We start from the raw sequence: 20,293 nt of genomic DNA on the forward strand, positions 1-20,293 counted from the left end.
GGCGTAGGGCGCCTCGCTTCCCTCATTGCCACTAGGTAGGTCCTAGAATAGGACCTAACTAGTGTCCGATCAACCGGGCGACTGGACCTCCAGGTGCTCTCTAGGCGTCTTCTCCGGCGTTTCATCTCCCTCAGCCCCTCGGAGAACCAAGGGGCGGACGAGATCTGCGCCGGGTCAGAGGCCGCAAAGGCACACGGTCAGGGCCCCCAGCGCGGCCTGCTCCCAGGCCGCGACCAATTCCTCAGTCGTGCCGTGGGCCAGATCCTCAGGGAATGGCCCAAGCTCCGTCAGGAACCTCTCAGGGTCCATCAGGCGCCTGGGACGGAACCACCGTATAGGTTCCGTCTCCCTGCGGTGGTGAATGGCGGTTCGGAAGTCTAGGCGAAGGAGCAAATGATCTGACCATGACATTGGTTCTGTTACTAAATCATCTAATACCAGATCATTTAACCACTGTCCAGAGATATAAATCAGATCCAGCGTGCCTCCCCCCATGTGCGTAGGGCCATCATTTACTCGAATCAGGTCCAAGGCCGTCATGGAAGCCTGGAACTCCCGAGCTGCTGTCGATGACAAGCCAGCTGATGGCAAGTTGAAATCCCCCATGACTATAAGTCTGGGGGTCTCAACTGCCACAGCGGCAAGTACCTCCAACAGCTCAGGCAGGGCTGTGGTCACGCAGCAAGGAGCCAGGTACGCGATCAACAAGCCCAACTGATTCCTATGGCCCCACCGCACATAGAGGGATTCACAGCCGGCAATCTGAGGAACAGTGGCCTCCCTCGGCTCTAGATCTTCCTTAATGACAACCGCCACCCCCCCACCCCTACCTTGGACCCTCGGCTAATGAAATGCTCGGAAGCCTGGAGGGCACATCTCAACAAGGGGGACCCCCTCCTCAGGGCCCAACCAGGTCTCCGTAATGCCCATGAGGTCCGTGGACCCCCCCTGAATAAGATCACAAATCAGGGGAGCCTTATTAACCACGGACCGGGCATTACATAACATCAGCCGAAGGTCCAAGCTCTGAGGATCATGGCCACCCAAGGGTAGGGACTGAGGGGCCGGAGCACGTGATCGCTTTAAGACATCGCGCACGTGCTCCCAACACTCGATACGCCCCCCCCTCCGCCATATCTGCCTCTCCCACTTACCGTACAGATTGAACAACCCTCTAGTCCTGGAACAAGACCCTCCCCCCCTGCCTTCAGACCAGATATAGAAGTGCCGCGAACAAGCACAGGGGCTGGGTCCCCTCCCGGCGGGGTAAACCCCCACCCGTCAGATCCCTCCCTTAAAAACCCTTTTAAAAACCTATCTAAAAATCCCCAAAAATTCTTCTTGGCCGCATGCCATCTCTCTAGGTCCCAAGACCCTTCGTTAAGGTAGGCTCTCGATAGCCTAGAGGGCCATTCCTGCGAGGCGGGGGAACCCCGCAGTTGTAATAGGTCGGTGGACGAATATCTCATGAGAATGTCAAGTTCAAGACAGCAGAAAGTGTATATCCCAAGCCGGCATAGATGTTAGGCAAGATGTTAAGCATAGATGTTAGGCAAGTTCTGACCCACAGACTTGTCCATTTCGTCCCTATCCTCATCACAGACGGAGACAGGGAGGCTAAAATGCCAAACCCACAGTCCGTTTGAAATCCGGGGAACAAAACCGGCCCAAGTCCAGATGATCCAGGAAACAGCCAAGGGGACCAGAGGTCCGGCCAAATCTAATGGCCCCCCTCCTAATAGTTGGTAATAATATCCTCCTCGGTTGCCGACCGCTAAGATGACATAATGTCCCTCGGAGACCCGGGTTCACTCCATCGTGGGGAAGGGGCTCGTACAGTTCGGTGGTCAGATGGAAAGCCACACGTAATACCATTGCCGCCAATGTTGTCACAGCCGCCGCCATTCCTATGGCCGCCATTAATCACGCTGGATCTGTATTAAGTTCATGATCCAGCCTGCCGCAGATGGAAATCCTGAGCATGCCACCAGTATGCCGGTGATGAAAAAAGCCTAAGCCGTTGATAAACGTTACGGCGCGGCTAGGCCTAACCCAGAGTCAGCTGGGGGGGGGGAATGGCCGATCTTCGGGCCCTCAAGACCTCAAGCCCGCACGGCCCACCACACTGCCGCTGACATTGTGCGCGGCCAGGGATCGAATCAGGGCCTGTCCGGGCGGCTACCCCACCCCGAAATGGCCACCGCCATCCGCTGATCCGCTGACTCACCAGTCGGTAGAAATGTGGCCCAAGTTCTTGCCGCTGCTGGAAACTGCGGCAAGGGCTAAACATGCCCAAAAGTCAGCTGGGGGAGGGAGAAACGGCCGATCTTCGGGCCCTCCAAAGCTCCGGCCCGAACGGCCCACCACACTGCCGCCAGCATTCTGCTCACGGCCGGGGATCTCCAAAGCCTGTCCGGGACGGCCGCCCCAACCCCAAAATGGCCGCCACTACCATCCGCTGCTCGCCCAGGACTCCGGCCCCGCTCTCGGCAGCCGAGAGACCACCGAGGTCCAAAGACCTCGCTCCCGACTGCCGGCATGTTGACCGACCTGGGGCCGAAGTCCACGCAGTCCGGCAAGCGGCACAACGGCATCGCGGCTGGGAACACCGGCCGCTGCCCTCACAAGCCTCAAAACGCCACCGCCATTACGCGCATGCGCAGAAGAAGCCAATGTAACCCTTCAACATCTTCATCAATGATTTGGACAAGGGGATAGATGGGTACAACACCAAACTAGCAGGAATAGCCAACACTCCGGAAGATAGGCTTAAGATACAGAAGGATCTTGACAAACTTGAACATTGGGCACTATCTAACAAAATGAAATTCAATGGTGAAAAAAGTAAGGTTTTACATTTAGGCAAGAAAAACAAAATGCACAGGTACAGTATATGTGGTACCTTGCTCAATAGTAGTAACTGTGAGAGGGATCTTGGAGTCCTAGTGGACAACCATTTAGACATGAGCCAGCAGTGTGCAGCAGCTGCCAAAAAAGCCAACACAGTTCTAGGCTGCATAAACAGAGGGATAGAATCAAGATCACATGAAGTGTTAATACCACTTTATAATGCCTTGGTAGGGCCACACTTGGAATACTGCATCCAGTTTTGGTCGCCACGATATAAAAAAGATGTTGAGACTCTAGAAAGAGTGCAGAGAAGAGAAACAAAAATGATTAGGTGATTGGAAGCTAAAACATATGAAGAACAGCTGCAGGAACTGGATATGTCCAGTCTGATGAAAAGAAGGATGAGGGGAGACATGATAGCAGTGTTCCAATATCTCAGGGGCTGCCACAAGGAAGAAAGAGTCAAGCTATTCTCCAAAGCACCTGAGGGCAGGACAAGAAGCAATAGGTGGAAACTAATCATGGAGAGAAGCAACCTAGAATTAAGGAGAAATTTCCTGACAATTAGAACAATTAATCAGTGGAACAATTTGCCTCCAGAAGTTTTGAATGCTCCAACACTGGAAGTTTTAAAGAAGATATTAGATAACCATTTGTCTGAAGTGGTGTAGGGTTTCCTGCCTAAGCAGGGGGTTGGACTAGAGGATCTCCAAGGTCCCTTCCAACTCTGTTTTTCTGTTTTCTGTATCCCTGAACACTAACCAGCAGTCAGACGGTACGATGAAAACTCCTTAAACTCATAACACATGGGCAGATTTAACCATAGTTTCAACTGGGAAATTGTGAGCATTCTAGACCAAGTCCAAAAACATTAGGGAATTCCCTAAAGCTTGACATTTAGACAAATCAGCCATTAGTAGACACATGGACATAAACAACATTTAAACAATATTCTAAACAGACAATTAAAAAGGTAAGGAAAGAAAAACACCAGAACACATCACTCTAGCAGACTATATTCAGATAAAGGAAGGATCAACACCTGAACTACAACTATCCCATAACCCTATCAATACTGTTAGGGCAAGCTACTATATATAAACAGGGAGTAAATCCCACACTCACTAGTGCTGATAATGTTACCTAGTTGGATAATGAAACATTTGCAAGCACACAACCAAATTCAGAGAACTGCACATTTCAGCCCTGAGCTACATGTCATCTCCTTTATTGGATAATTTGCCTATGGAGTTTCTCAGTCATGCAGGTCATTATTGTCCAAGGCTGCTTTTTCAAGAGGTAACTGGATTTTCTGTTTTTTTCTTTTGATTTTTCTGAGGAAGCTTCTTGGGTGAGAAGCAAAACATCTTCAAAGAAAAACTAGAAAGTCCAGTTGCGTCTCTAAAAAGCACCTTTGGGACTACTGGATGATTTGTTTTGAATTCCTCATTTCTGAAATCTAGTCATTGTAGAGAAGCTGTGGCAGATTGCTTTTCCTGATTAATAAATTGATAAACATCATGTCCTACACAGTTGACTGCCAGCTGTCACAGTTTGCAGAACAATTCCTCATGATTATTAGCAGATTAGATTTACATATTTCTATGAATATGCAGTTTATGTCACATAGTGAAACATAGAAATATGTTTTAGACATTTTAGACATTTGAAAAGATACGTTTTGAAGTGATCTTCTAATTAGAAATAGACATTATGATCCTCCCAAATGAAATGTTGCACAATCTATTGGGAATTTATATAGCATAAGGCTTGAAAGTCTGGATTAAAACCGAAAAGCTTTGGTTCAGATTTTGCCATTGCTATTCAACATAATTCACTTACTAGTCCCCACCCAGGGGGAACTAATGTTTTTTTTATATCTCATGCTACAAGGAATACTAGAATGAATAATTGAATGAATGAATACACACACACACACACACACAGAGACACAAAAGCACAGTATAATATTTGTTAATAATAAATACTGAAGCATCAGATTTTTTTCATTTAATCACAGTTGTAGTGTTGAAAAGGACCATAAGAATAATCTAATACAACTCTACAATATGCAGGAAAACTAATTAGATTTTCTATGAGAAATGTCTGTCTAGCCTCAACCAGATGAAGAACCCATAACCTTCATGGTTCAATCGTTCTGCTACTGTCCAGACATTGTAGTTAGAGAGTTTTTCCTTATATATATTTACATATTTAAATGAAATCTAGATAGCTGCAGCTTATACCTCTTATATTTCTCATCTTAGTGTCTGTGGGCATAAAAAACAATTCGTTGCCATCTTGTCTGTAGCTTCTTTTCACGAAGATGGCTGTCATGCCTCCTCTAAACTTTCTTTTTTTCAGACGGAAGATTAAAAGTTTCTTCAGCCAATCCTCATAGGACATTTCTTCAAGTACCTGTGTCTTCTTTCTGGCTATTCTCTGAACTCTGAATATATTAGAGAACATATTAGTAATGTTTTGGAAAGGCAATATTCAGAATTGTAAGCTGTGATTAACTACTCCAGTGTTGAATAGAGAGAGGAATATACTGATTTCATGTATCTTTAATGCAGTGCTTGTAATGCAGCTTACAACTGTTTTAGCTCTTCTAGAAGTTGTCCCATCCTTTAGTTCAGCTTCTTGCCAGTCCTTCTCAGATGTTTTCTTTTCAAACCACATTTTCCCCATCTTGTAGACGTGCCCTACGTTTTTCTCTCCCTAAATATAATACTTAACCTGCATTATTATTTTCAGTCTAGTTTTCAAAGTTGTTCAAATCAACTACATTATCTTTCAGTTATCTAGATCTTGGCTAGACCTCCCACTTTGTATAATTTGCAAATTGATATGCAGTCAATTAATCTCATTAATGATCTCCAGGTCATTAATAAATGTGTTGAATAATTCTGGCTGCAAGACTGATTTTTACAGGTTGCACTGGTGACTGCTCTCAAACTTGATGTAGAGCCATTCATGCTGAATGCAATTAACTCTGGATGCAGTTGCCAGCCAGCTATTGAGCCACCTTACTGTATTGTTATCCAAATCAGCAGCTTGTTAATGAGAACACCATGTGAATCTTGAAGGCTCTGTTGAAATCAAGGTAGATTATATACACAGTAGTCTACTAGAGTAGTTGCTCTATCCAAGGGGAAAACAAAATTTGTCACATATGATTTATTTTTTACAAAACATGATGGGTCCTTGCAATCAGAGCATTAACTTATAGATGATTACAAATACAGATGATTATTTTATTATCTATTTTAATATCTTTCCGGACATTGTAGTTAGGTTCACCGGCTTACAGGTGTCCTCTTTTCCCCTTTTATGAAAAGAGGAGCTACATCTGTTCTCCAATCCTGTGGCACTTTTCCAGTTAGCCAAGACTCCTCAAGGACAATGGATAAGGTTCTGCAGAGCTATTTGGTTCTTTTGGTATTCCAGGATGCATTTATTTCATAAGGTTCTGGGGATTTGAAGCTAAGCATTTTTTTTTTTTACTATAGCATTACTGATTTACATTCTTCCCAGTCATTCTTGTAACATAGTTGGCTTTTGACAAAGCTTTGTGTCTAAAGCTTTTGTCTGATCTTTGAAATTCTTTTTCAGTGGCTCGTTATTTAGTTCTGATATTGTAATCAGTGAGATTTAAAAGCAGTTAGCACTGGAGTTTCTAGATTTTATTTATGAAGCTATAGGGTGAACTGAGCAGAGAATGTTCTATCCAGCTTCTGGCAAGTTATCCTCATTTGTTAGAATGCTGGCCAATTAGTGGGGGTAAAAGGTCAGGAGTACTACTTTTAACTATTTAAAAACTCAAACATGGTAATGCCCAATACTAGTTATATTAAATATGTTTTAATATTTTGCATTCTCCTTTGATATTCCCTATCTATTAAATATTTGTTGCAGACCAATTGTTTGTAAGATTTGTATCCGCCACTTATACTGTTACAAGCAGTTAAATGGAAGTTTATGGTTGCATGCAAGAGACACTCCAGTTTTGAAATTAACTACAGCTTCACATGAAAGAAAGAAGAGTATATGACCTTGTGGGGGTGGAGGAATAGGGTTGATCATTTATCACCTGAAGTTAGATTGAACTTTTTCAATATGGGCAACTTTTAAGATGCCTGGACTTCAACTTCCCTGAATTCCCCAACCAGCTTTATTGCTGAAGAATTCTGGAAGTTGAAGTTCAGGCATTTTAAAGTTACCAAGTTTGAGAAATACTTGGGTTGGATGTTTGTTTCTACCAGTTCTGTGTATAAACAAAATGAATTTTGTCTGTGAGTTGCTAAACACAATTTTGTGGATTCACATCTTTGCCTCACATAATATGCAAAGTGTTCTGTCCCCCTCCCCACCTCACATAGAAGAACACAGGAGCGAGCGTCTAACACTCATTTATTTTACAACCGACCTGAATTTCCTTTGTGGATAAAAGACTTGGCAGCTACAGTTCAAATGCCTGCCAAGTTCCTTATCTCTGTCAGAGACAGGAGTGCACTTGTCCGTAGGCCGTTGCTGGGGCAACCAAGAATTCACTTCACACAGTCCAGGCCTTAACTCAAAAACGAAGTTCATGCTTTGTAGTTTTTGTCCGTCACAGGGGCTACGGAGCGACTCCACCCGCTTTTATCCCCTGTGGGGTGTGGCTCAGTGACTCAGCACTCTCTGGGCCTGCCACACCTTTTCCTTTGCTGCGCACGCTTCTCCTTCCAACGCTGCCTGGGATCTATCCAGGATTGATCCTCCTCACCCTCTGTCGGTGGGGGCTCCGACATGCCTTCTTCCTGGCCTTCAGCTGGCACCTGAGGTGTTGCCAGAAAGGAGGGACCTGGAGAGGGAGGCCTTGTCGGCTCCTCCCCCTCACTCTCAGAGTCATCCTCCTCCATGAGGACAGGCTCGGGAGCCGGAGTCACAACACAAAGTGTCGGTGCTTTTCCCATTAAATTGGGGTTTATATACCTCCATATACCCCCATATATTATATACTATTAAGCATATAGTGTTTCCCTGAAAATAAGACCTACCCCCAAAATAAGCCCTAGCCTGATTTTAAGTGTACATCTAGTATAAGCCCTACCCAAAAAATAAGCATACGGGGCCCAGTGGTATCCGGCAGCAGCTGCAACCTGCACAGTGCAGGTGAGTTGATTACCTGTCCAAGCAGCAGGCCGAGGCAAAGGCAGGAGGAGGCATGCAATCTTGAATGCTTTGCGCGGGCTGCGGGAAGCCTAGAGTCAGTGGACCAGAGCAGTGTGCAGCTGCAAGAGACTCATCTTCGCTTCTTTCGGCTTGCCTGCAAGCCATGTGCGTTGGGATCACCTGCCTTCCACCTCACCCTGCACCTCTGCCTCTGCTGCTGGTGTCACCACCTGAAGACAAGCCTTCTGCGGCTGCCCTTCTGCTCCAGCCCACTGACTCAGCTTTTCTGCGGCTCGCATGGCACATCTGAATCGCTTGCCTCCCCCCCCCCATATCTCTGTCTTCATCTGCTGCTTGGTTCATCTCTGCTGTGTGGACTGCACAGCCCCAGAGTGTGCCAACCAAGGGAATGGCAAGCTGCAGCTGCTGCCAGATACCGTCAGTCCCTGTGCGCTTGCCACCTCTTGTAGATGCATCAGGAGGGGCAGGGCCCCCAGTTGGGCTGATCACCCTGAAATCGTGTTTCCCTGAAAATAAGCCTTAGTACTTACTTTGGAGCCCCCCAAAAATTTAAGACTGGGTCTTATTTTCAGGGAAACACGGTAGAATAGAGAATCATAAGGCTGGAAGGGATCTCCGAAATCTTCTAGTTCAATCCAAAGATATATTGATGTTGTATTATAAATAAACCAGAGACAGAATTTATCATGTATTTTTTCTTGCCATCTGCTGACATAACATTCTGGTTTTTGTAGTTTAACAACCTTGTGTGAAAAAAAAAAAAACCAAACAAAAAATCCCCATCTTGATGAAATCTTATTAATGGATTAATGGCACAGGGGAAAAAACAGATCAGCAATCCGTTTTTAAATTCTTATCCATGTTACAATAACGTCTAATATAATTTTGTTATAGCCACTGTTGTGTCACAATAGTTTAAAGAATACTTGTTATGTGTACATTTAAGTGCATCTCCCTGTTTAATGAAAAGAAGTTGAACACATAACTCTCCCAATAAAACCAGTGACATTTAAAATAATTTAGCTTTGGCTCAGTTATGTGCATTATTATTATTACTAGCATAAGGAACTAAGTTAAAGGGTATGGGTTTTATATAATTGTAAAAAAATAGGTCTGCTCTTATTTCAAGGTAATAACCTGACATTCATTATATGTCTAGACATTTCAGCTGTACTGGATACACTTCAGTAAAACTTTTTACAGCCATACATCCTAGGCCTATATGTTTTTATGAATTGTTGTTCTATCTAGACTGTTGCTATTTTAGATATTTAGATTCTGTCAGGATCATAGAATACACAGCATGCATATTTTCTATCTATTCAGTAAGTTCTGAATAGGACTTTTCAAAGATTTTTTTTTATCTCGCCTTCAATAATTTACAAGTAATTCAAGGTGGCGAACTTACATAACTCCCTCCTCTTCCTATTTTCCCCACAATAAGTACTCTTGTCGGTGGATTGGATTGAGAGAGACTAACAGGACCAAAATCAAGTCATTAGGTTGGGTTTCATGCCTAAAGTGAAACTAGAATTTGTTATAATGATGAGAATAAGTGATAGAATGCAGGGACGATGACTAATGTTATCTAATCTATGTCTATAGAGAAGTATAATATGTATTTGAAAAATATTTTTCACTCTTTTAGAAATGTTCATTAGATAATAGTCTGTCAATGTGGCTTTGTTTTAGAGTACGAAGGATCTGGAACAGACATTCATAGAAAACATTCAAAATGTGGCATTTGCAAGTACAGAGCTGAGTGTGATGAAGATGCAGAAAATGTTGGGTAAGCGACTTTCCCCAAAGGCACAAGTTACCTTCTCCCAGTAATTAAAATGGCCACTGATATGAACTGGTTCCAGCTTTTCTTAGCACGGTGCTTTCTTTTGAAGAATTCAGCCTATTTTGAGCTCTGAAAAGCAGCATGTTTCCAGTTTAATAGCAACAATTGTAAGAATTTAGATTTGATGTCTTTCTTGATGAAGACACATTCTGTCTATATTACCATAATTTATTAATATCACATTATAAAAAAATAAAATTCATTTTTAAATCATGGAATGATGAAATCAGGAAAAAGGGTTAGACTTAAAATGACCTATTATAGAATAGCATTGCATACACATACAATCTTTTTAAGTTTGTCTGACTGTTTGAAAAACAGCAATCTGTTGCTTTGAAGCTGAAAGTTAAAAGGGATAGTATTCTTTATGTTATCCATTTTCCTGGGATAAAATCACAAGCGAAATCCGGATTAAGGATGTTTCATGTAGATGTCTTTTCTGTCATAAGGTTAGTGCTAATGAGGATGGTTATGGCATGATATTCTCTTGGTTTAAGTGTTATGGATTTATGCATTAATTAATACTGCATATTGTAGCAACACAGCCCTTCTCTGGGTTCTCATACTGGAAATAAGAGATAAAATTTGATCTTTCTACCAACTACTTCTTGAAAGGTCTTGTGCCTCTAGAAAAGTTTTAGACTATCTGGCGATTTCAGATTATCTGGAGCAGGAAGGAGGAAAAAGAAATCAGTACTGCGCATTTGCAGTCTCTTGTACAATAGACTGTGAATAGATTGTGAATAGAATAATTTATGGAATGGCCATACACACATACACATGCACACATACACATTCATACACATATACAATATATATATGCATATCCATGGGTGTATAGATGAGGAAGAAATGAAGTTTAAAGACAATTGCTTGCTCTGCCTGGCACCAGTGATTGTTTTTTTTTTAAAAAAAAACCCAACTTGATGAAAAGCTCTGAGAATTAAAGGATGAAGAATTTTATTCCAACTTCCTGCCTATCATTGCAGAACATCAGTTTCCCAAAATCTATTGAAGCATTCAACCATTATGAAGGAGTCACCTCAAGCGGCATTCTGGGAAGTATTATTCATAGTGCCAACTTGCATTTTTCATTCCTAGCAGTAGTCTGCAATTAGACTCCGCTATACCAGAACTCATTACACTCAGCACAGAGATACAAGCAATCACACTTATTATCATTTCCCCTCCTTTCCTTTAACTTTTATCGGTCTTATTAAGGGAAAGAAGTGACTTTTGAGCAGGTGGTTGTCATGAGCTGCACAGCACAGTTGGAAAATTAACATTTGGATAGATTCAGATGAATACAGTGTGGGACATTACTGCGCATAAATATGCGAACGAATCACAGGGAGAAAATATCGCAAACATATCATTCTTCCTTGGTTTCCATTTCAGGTATAAATAAACAACAGATAATATAACTTCTGGGAGAAACAAATGAGGTTATATAAAACATCCCCAAATACACCGAAGACTTATAGATTGCATAAACCCTCTCGAGTTACAATATCTTAAAGTGTATCTCTTAACAGCAAATCTTCTGCTTGGCATAAATCACTGTGTTGAGTGATGCTGAGAATCTGATTAGAGGAAAGGGAACTAGCTCTAAAAGAGGCACAAATAGTTCTTGCACTGGTTACTTCATCAGGAAGAAAAAGAAGTCGGTTATTTTAGCTCCCTGTCATAGCTATACAGCAACACCCTTTCCATACAACTAAAGAGTTACACTCTCAACAACGGTTGAGCACATAAAGTGGGGCATATTATACCTTATCTACATTGACTACATACCCTCAACATTTCCCATGTAGGGAATGAACTCAAGAGACAAATATTGCCTAGCAATAACACTTAGACTTATATACTGCTTCACAGTGCTTTAATTAAACTGCTCTCTAAGCAGTTTACAGAGTCAGCATATTGCCCCCAACAATTTACCCACCTCGGAAGGATGGAAGGCTGAGTCAAACTTGAGCCTGGTGAGATTCGATCTGCCAAATTGCAGGCAGCCGGCAGTCAGCAGAAGTAGCCTGCAGTACTGCACTCCATTGCGCCACCATGGCCTACAATGAATATTGTTTATTGGTCTGATGTCTATGGTTTGGCTGGTTACTTCAGGTAAAGAAATAGAGTTTTCTTGGCTCTAATTCAATTTTCCACTTAGTTTATGGAATCAGACAAAATTTGCAGTAGAGAAGCTTTCTGTGGATGGCCGTGGAAGTGCTCCTTAAACCTTCTTCACCCTGATTTTTAGCCCCCCAATTAGAATCTACTCTTGGGTCTGGAACCTAGTATCAGTAAATCTTTTGAGTAAAAAATTCCTTACCTTTAGAAAGTATTTAGTTTCAAATTCTAAGAATGGACGAAACAGAGACTATATATGAAACTTCAAATTTCACATCACCCTGGCTCCCCCCCCTTTTTAATTTACACTTTCCCCCCAACACCCATTTCTTCTCTTACTTCTTTGGAGGGACCATCTATCCTAGATGGGAGTAGATGGTCCATCCATTCCCCTAATTGTGCAAATGACAGCTAAAATGTTCATACATAGCTCTTTGGATTTCTATATTATAACAAGACAGATGTACCTATCATAACTAGAAACACTACAGGTGTTTCTATCCTCAATTTTTAACCACAATTGAGCCCAAATTTATGTTGCTAAGCGAGACACTTGTTAAGTAAGTTTTGTCTCATTTTACAACCTTTCTTGCTACAGTTGTTAAGCAAATCATTGCAGTTGTTAAATTGGTAACATGGTTGTTAAGTGAATCTGGCTTCCCCATTGACTTTTCTTGCCAGAAGGTCACAAAAAGGGATCACATGACCCGAGCACACTGCAACCATCATGAATATGAACCAGTTGCCAAGCATTTGAATCTTGATCACATGATCAAGGGGATGCTGCAATGGTTGTAAGTATGAAAAACATTCATAAGTCACTTTTTTCAGTGCTGTTGTCATTTGAACAATTTCTAAATGAACTGTGGTAAGTCAAGGAATATTTGAATTATTGTTTCAAAAGTATTTAATATAGGGGTCTCCAAAGCTGGCTGAGGAATTCTGGGAGTTGGAGTCCACAAGTCTTCAAGTTGCCAAGGTTGGAGACCCCTGGTTTAATACATTGTGGCATACAGAGTGTGAAAAAAAGAAAATTGAGGGATCTCTTTTTTTGCTCACCAAAAAGTTCTGCCCGTCAATGAGTTTCATACATCAATAGATTGCTTATTATGGCTGACTCATCCTTTGCTCTAGATAGATTAAAGTTAGGTTATTGATCAATTGTTGACAGCTCCCTCTGTAAATGTATGAACCCATCCATAATCACAAGAATATTGTACATCTGCAACGAAAACTTTACAGATTTTAATAAGAAACATGAGCCGAACCCAATAATTGCTAGCCAATTATAATAAACTTTGGACCTAAAGAAAAACAGTGTTGTACAGTCTTAATCATGCATAGAGGAGACATTCTGAAATCACTAAGATTTAATTAATTTTAGTCCTATTGTTTTAAAATGTTAACTGCAATTAAAAACTGGATACATTTTTGAGAGTTATGAGAGCATGCTAAGCCACTTTTTTAAATTTGACAATACACCTTTGGAATGGAAATCAATTAACAGCCTAGAAGTTATAAGGTACAGGGTAGTTAGTCTTTAAGGAACTAGATCTGGAGCGATCTAGGTTCAACATTTTCTCTTAGCCATGGAATATCAGTAGGTGACAAAATCTCTCTCAGTCAATCTACCCTATTATCATTGTGGAATTAAAAAAAACACCTTCCATATAAGCCATTTTAAGAGTAGTAAGTAAGTAAGTAAGTAAGTAAGTAAATAAATGTAGATTTAAATATGCCAGGTGCATTTAAGGAGATCAGTAGCATATTCTGAAAGGTGATGTAAATGCCGTTTTTAAACTTTTAAAATGTCCCTGGGAGAAGTGTGGCTGCTTCCATAGATAACAATTGCAAGAGCTAAATCTTTGGCTCCTCATTTTACATCATATTTCCTTCAAATATCTGAAAGCTGCAATGTCCTCCTTGTTTTCCCTCAAGAAAAAGGTGATTTTGGGGACAAGCCTTGCCATCAGAACCAGAAGTGACTGAGGTATTAAGGGCAGGGCTTTTAAATGTGAATAAAATGTGAGCAGAGATGCAGCCATTGTCCATGCAGATTAAGAAACAAGTTACTTGACAAGTACTTTCCTGTTGTCCTATTTACTACACATGCAATTTCCATGTGCGTATAAAATGTGTCACTTATATTTGGTTTGTTATTTTCCAAGAGCAAGGAGGATTCTTTAAATGTAATTATCTTCCTGTTATAATGTTAACTACCTGAATTTTTATTGCTGAACTAAATACTTTTTGATAGAGATTTGCTGAAACATTACTATAACTTAAGGCCTACTGAGATTTCCTTTCCTTTTTGTATCTATATTTCAAAAGCCAGCTGTGTCGACAATAATTTGATTAATCTTTCAAATGTGGCTTTTTAAAAATAAGTCTTTAAGAAACTTACACATTGGAAAAAAGAATCAGAACACTAAATACAAGCTTGATGGACATGACCTTGTAGATGACCCTCACTCCGTCAAAGACCTTGGAGTTTTCATATCAAATGAACTAAGTGCCAAAACCCACTGCAACTACATCGCCAAAAAGGCTTTAAGAGTTGTAAACCTAATCTTGCGTAGCTTCTTCTCCAGAAAGATTACACTACTAACCAGACCATACAAAACATTTGCTAGACCAATTCTCAATTACAGCTCGCCTGTCTGGAGCCCACACCTCATTTCGGACATTAATACAATTGAGCGTGTCCAGAAATATTTTACAAGAAGAGTTCTCCACTCCTCTGATCACAACAAAATTGTTGTGACTCCAGCCCCCGAACCTGGCCCCATGCCTGAAAGTGACTCCGAGAATGAGGGGGAAGGGCCGGTAAGGCTTACCTCGGGAGCACCGATTCCTTTGGCCCGGCTCCAGGAGCCAGAACCAGACCAGTCGGAGGACGTAATGAGGCCGTCATCCCCTGATTCCTCCCTTCCCCAGGCTACGCCTTCAGACCCAGCTGATAATAATAATAATCAAGCTTGGATCAACCCGCGCTTCAGAAGATTAGAGAGGCGGCGTCATCAAAGGGAAGGGTGGGGCAGGAGCCCCACCTCACAGGATATATAAGGAGCTTTGGGACTGCTCTCATTCCACGGGAAGCAAAAATTAGCTGAACTGTTTCAAAGAGAGCTGAAAGTCTTACTCTGTGAGTCATTTGTTTGAACTTTGACAGGCAGCTGCGATTTCTCTGCCAGGACTGATAAGAGCTGTAAATCCACTGGCTGAAGGCCAGCTCCTTGCTCCGAAGTGGGGAAGGAGACAGAACAAAAATACCTTATGCCACCAGACTTGAAATCCTGAGTTTAGAAAATTTAGAACTCCGCCGCCTTCGGCATGACTTGAGTATAATTCATAAAATCATCTGCTACAATGTCCTTCGTGTCGAAGACTACTTCAGCTTCAACCACAACAATACACGAGCACACAATAGATTTAAATTTAAAGTGAACCGCTCCAATCTTGATTGCAGAAAATATGACTTCAGTAATAGAGTTATTAATGCCTGGAATGCACTACCTGACTCTGTGGTCTCTTCCCAAAATCCCCAAAGCTTTAACCAAAGACTATCTACTGTTGACCTCACCCCATTCCTAAGAGGTCTGTAAGGGACGTGCATAAGAGCACCAGTGTGCCTACCGTTCCTGTCCTAATTTCCCTTTGGTTGTATCCAATTCGTATGGTTATTTCATGTTTATACTTATATATATTGTTGCGTTTGACAAATAAATAAATAAATAAATAAAAACTTTAAGAATTGGCATCATCTTTTCCTAGCACATGGACAAGTGAACATGCAATATTAATTTGTGATTTGCTTTGTAAATATTTTGCACATTTTTAAATGGAACATTGAGTTGCCAACCCCAAAATATTCCAAAAGTTAAAAGTACAATATCTGATCATTTGCAATTCTAGGATTTGGTTATTTCAAGACAGTATATATTTGTAGACATAGAAGCAAATATCATAGACTATTTTGCCCTTGGTGTTCCTAGGTGACAGCACCTCATGACACCTAACAGAATCATGTGTTATACTAAGGATAGTTTCAAAAGACCTGTGTGATATGTGGATCAGTCTGTAAGGTAAATATAAAACTGCTACGGTATTTGTTTCAGTTATGTTTGGGATGGAATGGGACAACACAGCCAACTTGAAGTGGCCAACTCACTGCTGCCGATTCGCTGTGGCCAACTTGCTGTGGCCAACTCAACATAGGCCAACTTGCCATGGGACAATTCAACAATTTTATTTAATTATTTAAAATAACTAAAAATTATTTTAATTTTTTTAAAAATAATTTTTATTAAACAGATTTTTTTAAAAAAAGGCAAAAACAAAAAAGAAATATTGACACTTTCTTCTTTCCAACAGTTTCGCGTCGGTGATCAATCCTCATACATTTTCTCTCTCTTATCCTAATGTATCTTTTATACATACATTTCTTACACATCATATATGAACTTGTAAGTGGATCATAAGCTTCCTAACAAACAGGAAGCAGCAGGTGAAGCTAAGCAGGATCACATCAGATACCTGTACAATTAGCACAGGCCCCCCCCAAGGCTGTGTGCTCTCCCCACTTCTTTTCTCTCTGTATACCAATGACTGCATCTCCAACGATCCATCTGTTAAACTACTGAAGTTCGCAGATGACACAACAGTGATGGTCTCATTCGAGACAATGACGAATCCGCATATAGACAAGAGGTCGAATGACTAGTCTTGTGGTGCAACCGAAAAAATCTGGAACTGAACACACTCAAAACCATAGAAATGGTGGTAGACTTTAGAGAAACCCTTCCATACTTCCACCTCTCACAATACTTGACAACACAGTATCAACAATAGAATTTCTAGGTTCTAGGTTCTATCATATTGCAAGATCTAATATGGACAGCTAACATCAAAAACATCATCAAAAAAGGACAACAAAGAATGTTCTTTCTGCGCCAACTCAGAAAGCTCAAACCGCTCAAGGAGCGGCTGATTCAGTTCTACAGAGGAATTATTGAGTCTGTCATTTGCACCTCTATAACTGGTTTGGTTCTGCAACCCAACAAGAAAGACACAGACTTCAGAGGATAATTAGAACTGCAGAAAAAATAATTGCTACCAACCTGCCTTCCATTGAGGACCTGTATACTGCACAAATCAAGAAGAGGGCTGTGAAAATATTTACAGATCCCTCACATTCTGGACATAAACTGTTTCAACTCCTACCCTCACAATGACGCTATAGAGTATTGCACACCAGAACAACTAGACATAAGAACAGTTTTTTCCCGAAGGCCATCACTCTGCTAAACAAATAATTCCCTCAACACTGTCAAACCATTTACTAAATCTGCACTACTATTAATCTTCTCATCGTTCCCATCACCCATCTCTTTCCACTTATGACTGTATGACTAGTAACTTTGTTGCTGCTAATCCTTATGATTTATATTGATATTGGTTGTTTCTTGATTGCTTATCTGTACCTATAATTATCATTAAGTGTTGTATCATTAAGTGTTAAATTGTACCCTATGACCATCAATTGTGTTGTAAATGTTGTACCTTGATGAACGTATCTTTTCTTTTATGTACACTGAGAGCATATGCACCAAGACAAATTCCTTGTGTATCCAATCACACTTGGCCAATAAATTCTATTCTATTCTATTCTATCACTATAATATAAAAAATATAAAAATATAAAAAAACCACTATAATATTAAAAATAAATAAATAAATAAAAATTATTTTAAGTTTTGTCATTCACTTTTCGTTTTGTCCCTTCTTTTGCATCCTTTATTTGGTGATTCTATTCCGTCACTTTTTCGATATTATGTAACTTTTGTCCTGCAACAAGTTGCTTCATGGCAAGTTGGCTGTAGCGAGTTGGCCACAGTGAATTGGTTGTGGCAAGTTGCTCTACTTAGACCCTGTATGGGAAGCAAGTAAGAATCAGTCTCATGAATGGCTTGTCTACATTTGTCTTCATTTGTCTTATCACTTTTTACAGCTGTTTTTAGCTTTTACCTTTGTGAATTGATCTTTCTATAGAGGCAAGGTATAATGTATAGGCTGGGAATATACATGTTACTGTCAGTGTCTGAAATTAGATTTTTTGTAAAATGCCTGGGAAATCTATAGAATGCCAAAAATGGGATGACAAAGTATGAAACGCTTAATATTTCACACATTTCCTAGGTATGCAAAAGGCAAACCGGTAAAGTATAAGTAGTCCTCAACTTATAACAGTTCATTTAATGACGTTCAAAGTTACAATAGCACTGAAAAAAGTGACTTATGACCATTTTTCACACTTACTTACGACCATTGCACCATCCCCATGGTCACATGATCAAAATTCAGACATTTGGCAACTGACTTACGTTTATGACAATGGCAGTGTCCCAGAATCATGTGATCACCTTTTGCAACCTTCTGGGAAACAAAGTCAATGGGAAAACCAGATTCACTTAACAACTTAGTTTCTAATTTAAGAACTGCAGTGATTCACTTAACAAATGTGGTGAGAAAAGTCATAAAAGGGAGCAAAACTCACGTAACAAATTTCTCACTTAGCAACATAAATTTGGGGCTCAATTCTGGTTGTAAGTTTAGGACTACATGTATAAAATACTCCTGCTAAAATGCCATTCTAGCCTTCCTTGTTGCAACAATAGGTCAATACTGGTCTTTTTCTCTTGTTTATTTTTCAGTAAGAAAATCCTGTACTCTATTTTGCATTTCTTCTTTTGTTGTCAATTACTTTAAATAAAAGGTTACAGTTAGGTATAATCCTGACCCTAACCTTTTTCCTGACTCTCTTTTCATACTTTTCCTAAATTGTTCTTGTCATTCTGAACAATGCCTAGGTATTATATAAAATTAGAGATGATGGAAAATATTTGTACTTCAGGTGTTTCGTTGGTGGCGGTTTGTTCTCTGAGCTTCTTCAACCGAAGTTCTGCTGAAGATGTTACCTAGCCTGGTGATGAAACATTTGGAAGCCAAACAACAAACTTGGAGAACAAACTACCACCAACAGATTACAAACAATGCCTAGTGAAAGTACATAGCATATTAATGTCACAGACATTTCACACTCTGCCTAAAAACATCACACATTTCCTAGGCATTCTATACAATGCCAGCTTTTTACACATTGGTGGTAACATATATTTGCAGAATAGTCAGTAATGGTGCCTAACTAATTAATGCCTTAAAGCTGCTTTAGTAACCTTATTGGCACCTCATGCTAAACCCAAAACAAGTAAGGGTCACTGTGGTTTGATGTTATATTTGAACCTGGCTACAAAATTCCAGGCAACTTTTAGCCAGCCTTAGCAAATCTATCTCAGAAGGTTGTTGAGCTGGATATAGCCTTGAATTCCTGGGATGTAAAAGGCAGGTTTGCACATATCACAAAGAAATCCACATTTTGTTCAAGGGAAATATTTGTCAAAGCAGATACTGTTCTGTGAAAGTCCAAGTGACGAGCATTGCTGCATCCGTCTTTGTTTAGTTAGGGTGACCCTTTCCAAGTGGGCATTTGAACAAATATATGCCACTCTGCTTAGTGACCTGTTGTTTCCAATTACCCTTCAATGACACTGACAGGGTTGAATGGCACAGCTGGAAGCTTGTGACTGGACGTATCCATGGCAACCCTTGGGATGGAACCTCACCTCTCTCAAGGCTGCTTTCGTTGCTCACAGAAAAAGAAACCAATATTTCATCACAAGCTGATTTGTTTTTAAAATAGCTAACTGTAGAGTTAGCTGTACAGTCATACTGCTGCCGGACAAAGATTTTAAATGTTGTGGGGAAGAAATGCTCTCGTCAAATGTATTGTCCCACTCCCATGCTCACTAACTCCTAGGTGAAATGCTCTAATTTCTTCTGCATTATTGTTGGTAATTTCCAGAGTAATTTGCACCCAGCACACTCCAGTCAGTCCCTGTTTCTCAATTACCATGTTCCCCTGAAAATAAGACCCAGTCTTATATTTTTGGGGGCTCCAAAATAAGCATTAGGGCTTATTTTTGGGGAAACTCGATTTCAGAGTGATCACCCCGACTGGGATCCCTGCCTCCCATGGCACACTTACAAGAGGCAGCAAGCGTGAGGGAGACCGATAGTATCTGGCAACAGCTGCAGCCCGCTAGTCCCTTGGTTGGCACACTCTGGGGCTGCACAGCCCATGCAGTACAGGTAAGTTGATTTCCGTCCAAGCAGCAGACGGAGGCAGATGTGTGTGTGGGGGAGGCAGGTCATCCATGGGAAACCCGACAGTCA

At 41.0% G+C, this 20,293-nt stretch overlaps 1 protein-coding gene across 1 annotated transcript in view; it reads left to right on the plus strand.

The window, feature by feature from the left end:
- TMEFF1 (transmembrane protein with EGF like and two follistatin like domains 1) overlaps positions 1 to 20,293 on the plus strand; it is a 140,775-nt gene that overhangs the window by 95,846 nt on the left and 24,636 nt on the right. Inside the window, exon 5 of the mRNA XM_058175238.1 lies at positions 9,721 to 9,817. Within this exon, the coding sequence (XP_058031221.1) occupies positions 9,721 to 9,817 (97 nt within the window). The remainder of the gene's footprint in view (positions 1 to 9,720; positions 9,818 to 20,293) is intronic.

Source organism: Ahaetulla prasina, chromosome 3 (genome assembly GCF_028640845.1).
Source record: "Ahaetulla prasina isolate Xishuangbanna chromosome 3, ASM2864084v1, whole genome shotgun sequence".
NCBI lineage: Eukaryota > Metazoa > Chordata > Lepidosauria > Squamata > Colubridae > Ahaetulla > Ahaetulla prasina.